Source organism: Zalophus californianus, chromosome 9 (genome assembly GCF_009762305.2).
Source record: "Zalophus californianus isolate mZalCal1 chromosome 9, mZalCal1.pri.v2, whole genome shotgun sequence".
NCBI classification, from domain to species: Eukaryota; Metazoa; Chordata; class Mammalia; order Carnivora; family Otariidae; genus Zalophus; species Zalophus californianus.
The window spans coordinates 38,052,277-38,064,655 of record NC_045603.1 but is presented as its reverse complement, the minus strand read 5'-3'; the positions used below and the strand labels follow the sequence as shown (position 1 = coordinate 38,064,655).

At 36.1% G+C, this 12,379-nt stretch overlaps 1 protein-coding gene across 8 annotated transcripts in view; it reads left to right on the top strand.

Moving 5' to 3' along the window:
- PTPRQ (protein tyrosine phosphatase receptor type Q) overlaps nucleotides 1–12,379 on the top strand; it is a 243,858-nt gene that overhangs the window by 189,976 nt on the left and 41,503 nt on the right. For all 8 annotated transcript variants that reach the window (XM_027595088.1, XM_027595090.1, XM_027595089.1 and 5 more), the window contains 2 exons: nucleotides 731–804; nucleotides 10,397–10,496. In XM_027595088.1, coding sequence (XP_027450889.1) covers nucleotides 731–804; nucleotides 10,397–10,496 — 174 coding nt within the window. The remainder of the gene's footprint in view (nucleotides 1–730; nucleotides 805–10,396; nucleotides 10,497–12,379) is intronic.

The window sequence follows — 12,379 nt, the reverse complement described above, 5'->3', positions numbered from 1 at the left end:
ATTCAAATATTATTTATTTTGCATATTTTTCCAAAACAGACTCTTCATATAATCAATAAAGTCATAAGAATTTGAGAAGAGTAGAGATTAAATTATAAACTGAAACTTATTAATGTAAGTTGGTTTTGTACTTTAAAATGCTTAGATGTCTATAATTTTTAAATAAGGTAAATTTCAGTTATCTCTGAAGATGTTAAAATCACCCATTCTGTAACCATTTTCTGTTTCTTATGTCATAAAAACATAGAAAGTGAAAATACTCTGTGCACACACAGAATTAAGAAGCATTTTGTTAACATGTGAACAAAATAAGTTCTGTATGACCATTCTAAATCTAGGTCATTGGTATTTTCAAAAGTAGTTGAGGTATAACAGTTATTAAACTTTATATTTGTAAAGTATGTTTGTGTAACACACTTTCACACAGACATGAAATAATTTCATCCAAATAAATCTATGAGGGATGTAATCTACTTCATCTCTTTAACCTGCTGACTACTCATGAGTCTGGCCAAACTTTTAATTACTCTCTTATGTGCAGGATAATTATTCATCTCACATAAAGATAAGGCATATTGTTCTGATGGCAATTGATTTCCAAGTTTACATCTTATAAATACATTTTCTCTTGAATAAAAATGTGTATTTTTCATTGCTATTTGTTAAATTATTCATAGAAAAAAGTCATATACCATGCAAATTTTTGGTTTTTATTTTTTTTATTTCGTAGATTTAAATTTAGAGCCACAAATATTATGGGACAATTTACTGATTCTGATTATTCTGATCCTGTTAAGACTTTAGGTAAGATATATTCTGCAATTTGATTTCATTGATAATCTCAACATGCTAATCATAGTTGTAACATTAATTAGTAAATATATTAATCCATGACTGAATGTTCTCAAGTATAAATTCATTTCAGGGTTAATTAGTCTGACAAAGGAAAAAATAGTATTTGTGATATTCTTTTAAGTGATGGATGTTCCATCTATTCAAATCTGGACATAGATCTCAATATGGTATTAGTTCTATGTTGATGTGTACCAACATTATACTAAGCAAATATTTACTTGGATGTTTAATATATAATCTTATATGTAAAACATTTTTACCTAATAAAAAAGAAAAAGGTTTATGGAAATTTTCCTGAAATAATCTTAAAAACTAGAAACTTGCCAACTTTTTAAAATTTTATTTTCTTATCAAGTCTTAAGTGAGTTTTTTCAATTATACCCACCCAATCAGGCCTGAATAAACCGTAAGTACAATTTAGTCCAAAACAAGTGTTTTCCTCCACCCCCTCCTCCTCCATCTTTACCATCATCGTCTTCTAGACTCTTTGTATATAGTAACTGATGGACTCTTCACAACTGTCTTTTAATTGATACCAGTAGTTCTCAACCAGAGTGATTTTACTCTCCAGGGAATATGTAGCAATGTCTGTAGCCATATTTGGTTGTCACAATTATGGGGCCAAGCTACTGGCATCTAGTGGGCAGAGGCCAGGGAGGTTGCTGAACATCCTATGTAGCATAGGACAATCTTTTCAGCAAAGAATTATTTAGTGCATGATGCCCATAGTGCTGAGATGGAGAGAAGCTGTTAGGTGCTGTTAGCTCCATTTTATAGATGAGGAAACCAAAGCCCAGATTAAGTAATTAAGTGGCTCAACCAGTATTCTAGCACAGATTCCATAACCATTTCAGTACAAATACAGGATTTAGACCTGGATTGAAAACTTGACTCTGCCACTTGAGAAAATAATTTCTATAGACCTCAGTTTCCTATTTAGAAAATGGTGGTGAGAGTGTCCACCTTGAAGATTTAAATAAAATAGCATATGTAAAGATATTAATATTTTATAGTTAGTAAAATTTTAAATACTTAATCACTTCTTTTTGGATAGGTTATAATCAAAGATCTTAGAAATATACTTTTTTAGGAGAAATGATTTCCCTAGGATTTCTCTAAGTACATTGCAGCTTCCAATTTTCTCTGTATCAAGCTTTGAGAATGTGGACCTTTGTGTGCCGTTCAGATCCACAGTATAATGTGAGCCGCAACAGATTTCAGCGAGAGTTGTGGCTGGAAGAATATAGATTTTTCCATTATTCTCAGTTAGAAATTCTCCTCTGGTTGTGGGAGATTAATTGTCTAATGAGTCAGTTTCTACAACCTCTACTTAGTTAAGGAAATTTTCAATCTTGAAGAAATAAAGGGGCTCGTGGGTTGCTACATAGATGTTTATAGAGGAATAACATGAATTTCTTTGGCTCTGTTGTCTTATTCCACAATACCAATGGTTTAATTAATTAATTTTACCCAGTAATTCAGTCATTTTACAATTGGCTGACTAGACTTGTGGTTTTGAAATGGTGTGGAGTATTTCGTCGTTTGATAGGTGAGTTGATCACACCCTGACACCACCACAGTGAAGTAAATGTCTTGATGGCACCAACATTTTTTCCTTTAGGTTAAGCATTCAGAAACTATTACCACAGCAAAATGGTGATCCTGATGTGTTTACTGATGCAAGATAAGAGACAAAGACAAAGTGGATAGCTCATATATCTAATGGAGATGACATTTTGTAGGAGCAGTGCTAAAGATTTCGCCTTGCTGATTTTCTTGTGTGCTTATGTCTCTCATAGATTGCTGGTTTCATGCAGATTATTGATGTGAGAGTACGTTATGTCAGTTCTCTGAGAGACGAAGTTACAACATCCAGGGTAATAGGAATGAAAAAAGGGGAAAGACAAGCATCAGAAACCATGATGTGCAGGGATGTGATTCCTCACATTCTGCCAAATGTCTTCCCTCTGGCTGAGGGTGGGCCTCCAGTAGAACTTTGGCTGCAGGTGGTCTCAAGGTGCTCCTCAGCAATGTTCTTCTTTTTCTTCCTTACTCTCACAGCCAATTCAGTGGAATAAAATAATTAATTCTAGAAAGTAGCAGAAATACACCATCAGTTCTCTGGTTCCTTCTTTGAAATCATGACTATCCCCACCCCAGTCATCCAGGTACTAATGTTTGTGTGCCCTGGTAACAGCAGGAGTCTAAAGGGGATGCAAAATGTGGAACAAAGCACAGAGCATAGGATCTGGTCAAACTTAAGCACTGGTGAAACGTAGATTCAACATATAAGGTAGAAAGCCATTGGGTTGCTAAGGGGCAGTTACAAGTAGTTACAAGGAAGGGTCCCATACATCATATATTATTTGTAGATCAGGGACATAAGGGCAGCCTTTCAAGCTTCTCCTTAGATTTTCTTCCGTGGACTCTCTTCTGATAAATAATGGCACTATAGTCTTATTCTGGATTGACCACATGGAGTTCTGCTATCAAGATAATCATTTATAGTTAGTAAAACCATGACAGGCAGGAGTGGAGAAAATAATTAGAAGTGCCACCCTGAGTTGTGATGAAATGAGATGTGCACCTTTGGACTATGAAATGGACCATTGGAGCAGAATTCCTCAACGTCTGGAAAAGTAGCCCAGTCATCTAGCTGGTTAATGGATTTACTACCATCAATTTCTGTCCTCACATTTTACCTGGAGATTTGGATCTTATGGTTCTGTGGATATCAGATTCAGTTTGATGGGTCAGGAACCAAAGAGTACACTCCAGAAATGGCCCTGGTCCATGATTTGACATTAATAAAAGACCATGGAGTCATACAAGTTTTGGGGGGGGTGGAGAAAATCAAACATTGCCAAGGAAGAAGTAATAAAATTCAAAAAGGAAAAAAACTTGATTATTTCTACATTAGTCAGCGGCAAGAATGGTCTCATGGCTGTGAGAATGGGAGCAACCATATAGTAAAATGCATTGATGTAATTACCCTGGCATCATCAGAATATTACAATGGTTGTTTGAGTCCTTGTTTATCTCAAATATGTCATGTATTAGGATAGATGATACCATTTGCAACAGGCTAGAGGCTCCCAACATTCCCCACAAGCCTGCTGAGAACTTATGTGTGTATGTGATCTCAGACTTCAGTGAAAGAAGTGAAGAGCCCATCTAGGTCCTCAAACCACCTGTGGATATACATTCCTTCACTGGTATTTAGCATAGCACAGGCAGTGAGCTCCAAGCTAAGTAAAATCTTCAGGATTTAAGAGCCTTTGCAAGGCTGTCCTTTTAAGTTAGTATAGAGTGTACATTTCTAAGACAGACCATTTTGATAGTGGTTGGGCCTCTTATGGATACTATTATTTTGAAGTTAAAATTAGGGGCAAAAGAATCACCATAGACTAATCAACTAAAAGGTTTAAGTTTATTGAAAAGGGTTAACAAAAGCACAAGTGAGAAGGGGCCAGGCAGGGCTTTGCTGAATAAGGATGAGTGTGTGGAAGAGGAGTTTGCACTTAGGGAAATCTTCATGACCTGTAGGAATAAACAGGGGAAATGACATATGCCATTATTTTAATCCCAAAGAAATACCTACAACTTATTTGATTTTGTTTTCACTCAGAATGAGCATTAACATTTTTACTATCAAAACTCATGAGAATCCTTCTTAAACTCTTTTTAAAAATCCTCTCTGGGCACATCAGTTTATGGAAACTGCTCGTAGGCAATGTTTTGATTATAAGGTTTAATTATAGAGGATTCCTGTGATTTGAAAATCAGACACTGCTTTCTACACCTTACCGGGCTTCATTAAAGCTGAACAAGATGAAATCTTAAACCCCATGGCAAAGGCACTCTGTGATTGTTTTCTTTTGTCATAACACTTCTCATTTAATTACTGTGCTAACAATGAGAAGTTCCAATATGCTCATTTAGAAACAGAAATCGGGAGTCGCTATGTATTTTTTTTTTTTTTTTTTGCAGCAAAAGGATCATTTGCCCCCAAGACACCAGATGAATGAGGAAAGTTTTATGATGTTAATGAGGCAGTGGTAATGTGGTGCTGAACCTCATAAACTTTGCGGTCAGACAGGCATATTTCAGGCCGTATGGGTATATATTGAATTTATATGGCCTTAGATTTGTTACTTTAACAAATTAATTTCTGAAATTTTATTTCCAAAATGAAAATAATAATGCCTACCTCATAAGTTAACTGGAAGATTAAATCAGATGAATGAATGACAAATAAATATGAAATGTTTATTAATACAGATAATTATTATTTTTTTCCAAAGATTTTATTTGTCAGAGAGAGACACAGCGAGAGAGGTAACACAAGCAGGGGGAGTGGCAGGCAGAGGGAGAAGCTGAGCAGGGACCCTCCCCCCCAATGCGGGACTCGATTGCAGGGTTCTGGGATCATGACCTGAGCCGAAGGCAGATGCTTAACCGACTGAGACACCCAGGCGTCCCAATAAAGAGAATTATTCATGTGCCAAGGCTTTTATGAATATTTTTATATATAACCCCACATATTCTTCACAACCCTATTAACATAACCCCCTATTTATAGGTGTCCTCAATTTATTGGTAAGAAATCGGAAGGATGGGTCTTTTAGCAACTTGCCCGAGGTTACAGAGCTAGGACAGGGCAGCAGCAACTTTTAGATCCAGGCAGCCTGACTCAAGCCAGTGCTGTGCTAGTAACTGCTGTACGCATTGCCTGGAAGTTGCTAAGTGTCCGAGTCGGTTGCAGTTGCACTGCTCTTGATGAGTTTTCTGCTCCCACAGACTTCCTATCCTTGCTGTACCTTTTTCTCTTCCCAACATTTTTAATTACTTCCAGCTGTTTTCTTATCATCATTTCCTCTTAGCTTTTGGAGATTAGCATTCAGACATGAGTATGCTTTACTTTTGCACATTCCTTTTTGTTTTGTTTTTTTTTCTTAGCAATGAATAAGTGTTTCCTTACACCCTGGAAACCACTGTTTATTGTCTACTTTTAATATTTTGCCAAACTGATGCATGAAAATAATATGTCTAGGGTATTTTATTTTATTTTATTTTATTTATTTTATTTATTTTTAAGGATTTTATTTATTTGAGAGAGAGAGAACACCAGTAGGGGGAGGACAGAGGGAGAGGGAGAAGCAGGCTCCCCGCTGAGTAAGAAGGCCAATGCAGGGCTCCATCCCAGGACCCCAGGACCAGAGCCACAGACAGATGCTTAACTGATGAGCCACCCAGGTGCCCCTAGTGTGTTTTAACTTACATTTCTTCAGTTATGAAATTGAGTGACTTTTAATAAATTCTTTGTTCAGTACTTGAATATCTGGATGAATAGTACTGTCCAAAAGAGAAGAAGAGATCCTTATACTTAAGTTCTGTTATAACAAGTTGTTTTCTTTTAAGATTAATAATAATATTAGATCTTTCACATGACATACATCTATATCAAGAGCCAGATATGTCCTATGAGCTTTATAACTCATTTAATTCAGCTTCTTCTTAGAGTTATAAAACTGGCTTAAATCAGATTTCAATCAAAAAACACTTTGAAATTTAGTGCTTTAAAATTATGTTTGCTTAATTACAGCAGTACATTTTATTATGCAAATAAAACATAATTTAATGTGACCTTTCTTAGGACTTTAAGTCTAGTCAGGAAATGACTTCTGCTTATTACAGAGAGAATTATGTTTATATTTTCAAGTGAAAGAATTCCATTTTCTATGGAAGGATTTGGAGAAGTGACTTCATTTTGGATGGTAATGCTCTGTGGGTATATGCATGACAGTGAATCAGAATTTGTACTGGACAGTCATGGTACACTTTGTCCTTTCCTACTAGTACATTTGTAATACATGTACTCCAAAGGATTACATACTGTTTATTAATACATTGTATGTCATTTCCTCACTTCACTTGGCTAGTGTTTGAAATGATAATCTAATCTGAAACATTTTTTTTGTGGTCTATGAAACCATTTTTTTCCCCCACTGGGTTCTAAGGTCCGGTGATCCAGTATTACCTGATAAAGAGGATTCTTTATTCATCTTCATGTATTTCCTTTCCCATGCACATCCAATTAGAGTCAGCCTGTGAAAATTCATAAAACAAGCCATTCACATGTTAATATATTTTAAAAAGGGGTATCTAAAATACTGTATGAGCTACTTGCTGCTTTATAGTCTCCTAAACTTAGCTGGAGATCTAGATAACCATGAAACTCTGGCAACTATTTTTAAGATTCAGTATTCATTCGAATCTACCAGGCAAAATAGCCATAGGAACCCTTTCCTATTGTTAACATTTCATAAGCACCAACCCAGGGAAAAAAGATAAAACACTAATTCTTGCATGTTATACAGGTAGTTAACCTATTTTATTTTGTCACTTAACTTTTGTACTTTTTACAGTAAAATTATAAATTATAACTCATATAACTTAAAAATGTTTACAACTATAATAGTTGTTTCTAAGTAAATGATAAATATCTTGCATTTCTTATTTGTTTCAATGCTTGATCTTCAACCTGAAAATTTTTAGTATATATTTCAAAACCAACATTTATATTCATTAGCAAATTTAGCAAATATTTATTGAGTATTTATTATGTATCTGGTATTATTCTCAGAACTGGGAATACAGTTTTGAATAAAACGAAGACTCCTGTCTTTACATTCTGGACAGACAATGAACAATGAGGATCATAAATAAATTTATTATAAGATATATTAAAGTCTGATAAGAGCAATGGAGGGAAAAAGTAGAACGGAGTGCAGAGGATGTAGAAGGGGGAAGGCAGAAGTGAGGAAGTTGGAGCTTTTGATTTTAAATAGGATGATGTCTTAGTGTGCTTAGTCTAGCATAACAAATTACCATATAGGCTGTGTGGCTTAAACAGAAATTTTGCTCACAGTCCTGGATGCTAGAAATCTAAGAACCAAGTTCCAGTAAGTTAGTTCTGTGGTGAGGGCTCTCTTCCTGGCTGGCAGAAGGCCTCCTTCTTGCTGTGTTCTCATAGGACCTCTCCTCAGTACATGTGCACAGAGGGAGAGAGCTAGCTTTCTGGTGTCTCTTGTTATAAGAACACTAAGTCTATTGGATTGGGGCCCAGCCCTTATGACCTCATTTAATGTTAGTTACTTCCTAATTCCAAATACAGTCACACTGAGAGGCTAGGGCGTCAACATAAGAATTTTGGAGGGACACATATATTTGGTCCGTTTGGGCTTCATTGAGAAGGTGATATTTGAGCAAACCCTTGAAGGTTATGAAGTGGCTACTCAGACAGATACACAAGAGAAATACCTTTCCAAGCACAGGGAAAAGCTTGTGCAAATGCCCCATGACCTGGTATGTTCCAAGAGCAACAGGGAGGCCAGTCTGGCTCCAGCGGAGTGAGGAAGGTGGAAATTGAAGGGGAAGTCAGAGAGATAACAGGGAGTCAGAGAGTTAATGAGGGACCAGAGGCCATTGGAAGGACTTTGGCTTTTCCCTGTGAGAGATGAGGAGGATTTTAAGTAGAAAGGTAATATTTTAAAAAGGACAAGGGTGACTACAAGAAGACTTGTTAGATGTCTATACAATAATTCATGCAAAGCAGGGTGGTGGCCTGGCTCAGGATCCTGGCAGCAGACGGGATGAAAAATGAATACAGCATATACAAAGTTTTGAATAGTATAATGAACCCCCAAATACTTACTAATTAAGTGTAATAATTTTTAACATTGTGTTACATTTGTTTTATTTATGTATGTGTTCTTTTATTTCTGAAGTATTTTAAAGTAAATCACACAAAGCATTATATTCCACTATTTAGTATGTTTCTCTAGTAAGAACATTTCTATTGTCACAGTTAGATAAAATTAATGATAAATCCTTAATATTATATAATACTCTATACATTTTCAAATCATCTTCTGGTTTTTTTTTCTTCATAGTATGTCTGAACCAGGACCCCAATAAGAGGTTCATAGATTATTTTTATTGTTGTGTCTCTTACTGTCTTTTTTCTTCCCCTTTTTTCCCCCTATGCCATAGATTCATTAGGGCAAACACATGAGTTGTTCTATAGGAGGTCCCATATTCTGAATCTGTTTAATTGCTTTCTCTTGGTGTGATTTAATTTTTTTCCTCCTTCTTCTACTTCTTATAAATTAGAAATAAGATCTAAAGGTTTGAATATTCATTTTCAGCAAAGATATTTTGCAGGTGTTGCTGCCTAGATTAAAACACCTCTCATCAGGAGGCATATAACATCTGGTTGTCACATTTCAATGATGTTAAAATTGATCAGTGAGTTTTAGTTGTCGTAACAGCATGAACCTTCATTGGAAAGTTGGTTTTTTCCCCCCTTGTTATTACTAGCAAATAATCTGTAGGATGATAGTCTAGTGTCCTGTTGATATCCAATTCCCTATCAACCTTCCTCTTAATCATTGAGGATAGATTTATGATTGTTACCTAAATCAATTATTTTATTAGGAGTGAAAAACTAATTTCTAACTGTATTATTCCTTCCACACTTATTAAATGGAACTCTCCTCTAAAGAAGTGCTTTATTGCCTTGAGTAAGACTATTTTTTTAATTCATAAAATACAGTTCATATGAGAAAGCTAGGAAAAAATGCTTAGTTTTTTCCCTTTAATTACAGATTTTTAAAATAAGAAAATGGCAGTCTGGCTATAACCAGTGCTTACAAATTAAAAGTTTGTATATTTTTTTATATCTCTTTCATTGAATAATACTAGAAGTTGTGGATTTTTATATATTGAATATATTTCCACCAATTTCAGTTTTTATTCATCATAAAATTTAAGTTGTTCCCTCTTTGACCAGTAGGAACTTCTGCAAGATGATCCTTTCTTCTTTCCATACCATTAGCCTTTGATAGCTTCTTAGCTCTCTGGCTCCTCCAGATGTCCCAAATTCCTTTTGTTTTCTAATCATACTTTGGAATTACTATCTCTCCTAGTTTCCCTAGTTTCTTTTAAAGAAAAATATGTGTATCTTGAAGATAGAGGCAACAAGATTTCCTAGGAGATTGTGGATGTGTTCTCTGAGAGAAAGAGTGTCTATTACTGCAGAGTTTTTGGACTGAGCAACTAGATCAATGAAGTTGTTATTAACTAAGAGGTAGAAAGATGCAGTTGAATGGAAGGAATTATAGGAGTTCAGCTTTGGATATGATTTTGAAATTTTAATTACAGTTCTAAATAAAGATATTTAGTAGGCAAGTGGATGTTCACGTCTGGAGTTCAATAGATAGCAATTAAGTAGTCATCATCCTAAAGATGAAAATTAACACCACGAGACTGCATGGGCTCACTAAGGTGGAGGGCAAGAAGAAGAGGTCCAAGGGCGGAGCCCCGATTTACAAGATCTAGGAGAAGGAGGGGAACAAACATGTATGTCCACTTTCTTAGCATTCTTGAGAAACATTCCAAGAAAATATTTTTCTGTGTTTTGAGACCCAAATGGTATTTCATAATAATAATCAATAATAATGTTCTGTGTCCTCTTCAGGTGAAGGACTTTCTGAAAGAACTGTAGAAATTATTCTCTCAGTCACTTTGTGTATCCTTTCGATCATTCTTCTTGGGACAGCTATTTTTGCATTTGCAAGGTAAGATTTATTTATACCCACTTTCCTAAGATGCTTTATGGACATTATTCAGTCATTGTCCAATCAGGAGACAGAAGCCACAATAATAGTCGCTTGAATGGGGAGTATTTAATTAAAAAATTGCTAGCTAGTAGAAATAGTTAACAACTATAAGGGGTTAAAGAACTCTAAAGGGTCCAGAAGTAGCAAGTACAACAAAACAGCTGCTCTCTCAAGGCTGAGGAAGAATGGACAATAAAGGAACTAAGAACCAGAAGTCTCACTCCAAAAGTTTGACATGGAATGTCTACCACAGGCACATGCAGCTGGTCACCTATCAGCAGGTAACGAAGATGACATAGGGAAGGGGCTGGAGCTGTTCTGTAGAAGTTAGTCATCATTAATCGAGGATAGGCAGGCTGGAATTGGTCTGTAGAAACAGCCCATCTTGCTGAATAGTGTGGGGGTGCTGAGCTACTGGAATCGTTTACCAATGGGAAGAGGGTCCACTTTGGAGGCAGCTAGCACTCATCCAGGTGGGCTGCTGGACTTCCACATGAATAATAATCACGCAGCACTGGAACACACCAGGGACGTATCTCCCTGTCCCTCTGGCCTTGAAGGTCCCTGTGGTATCCTCTATTGACAAAGCTGAGCATCCCAGCAGCCGACAAAGGGAAGTATAGAGTCTAGCTCCAATATCACAGAGCAGGGCAAAGAAGAGCAGGTTTGTTTTGTTTTGTTTTGTTTTTAATTTTATTATGTTAATCACCATACATTACATCATTAGTTTTTGATGTAGTGTTCCATGATTCATTGTCTGTGTATAACACCCAGTGCTCCATGCAGAATGTGCCCTCTTTAATACCCATCACCAGGCTAACCCATCCCCCCACCCCCCTCTCCTCTAGAACCTTCAGTTTGTTTTTCAGAGTCTATCATTTCTCATGGTTCGTCTCCCCCTCCAATTCCCCCCCCCTTCATTCTTCCCCTCCTGCTATCTTCTTCTTCTTCTTCTTCTTCTTCTTCTTCTTTAAACATATATTGTATTATTTGTTTCAGAGGTACAAATCTGTGATTCAACAGTCTTGCACAATTCACAGCACTCACCATAGCACATACACTCCCCAATGAGGTTTAAAACTGAGAGATAATAAAGTGATAACACAAAAGCAGAAGGTTTTCTGGGATTTCTTCACTTTAAAAGATAATTTAAAACTCTGATAGGTTTAATGAAAAATATTTTAATCAGGTCTAAATCTTAAAGTTTATACAGAAGAGATCATTTTTACAATCAGGACAACACTTTGAAGATGTCCAACTTCCTTACATGGTGGGCCCCTTCTCCCTGTTTACTTTACGAAGTCTGTACTTCATTTTCCAAGGGTCCCTTTAAATTCCCAGTATCAGCCTCCTAATTCCCTTCCTGTTTACAGGGCCTCAGGGGAAATCTTAGTTGTGGTCCTAAAATCTGGCTTCATAGGGTAGATTTCTGAGTTAAAGGGACCTTATATTTGCAAAGGTAACCACGACACTAATTTCCTAAGTAGCTCGGTAAGCTGTTTTTATTTTATCTGAAGAAGGTGGTCCTGTATTCTGTATGCCATGTATCATCTCTTTCACCTTGAATCTCTTAAATCATCATTGTGATGGATAATATGAAGAGCTGTTGAAACAAATATTTTTCTTATGCTGCATACTGTTCTCAGATTCCACCTGGAGATAGTGAGAGAAAGTCATTATTCTAGGCACTATTCTAGGGATAGATTGTGTAAGATATCTTCCTTGTCCCTGAAGGGCATGCTTTGGCCATATTCATATTGTTCCTTGCTCTAAAATCTTTTCTGACTTTTCATCTCCTTACAGGATGAACTCCTTATGTGGGCAAGAAATTCTCCCCTCTT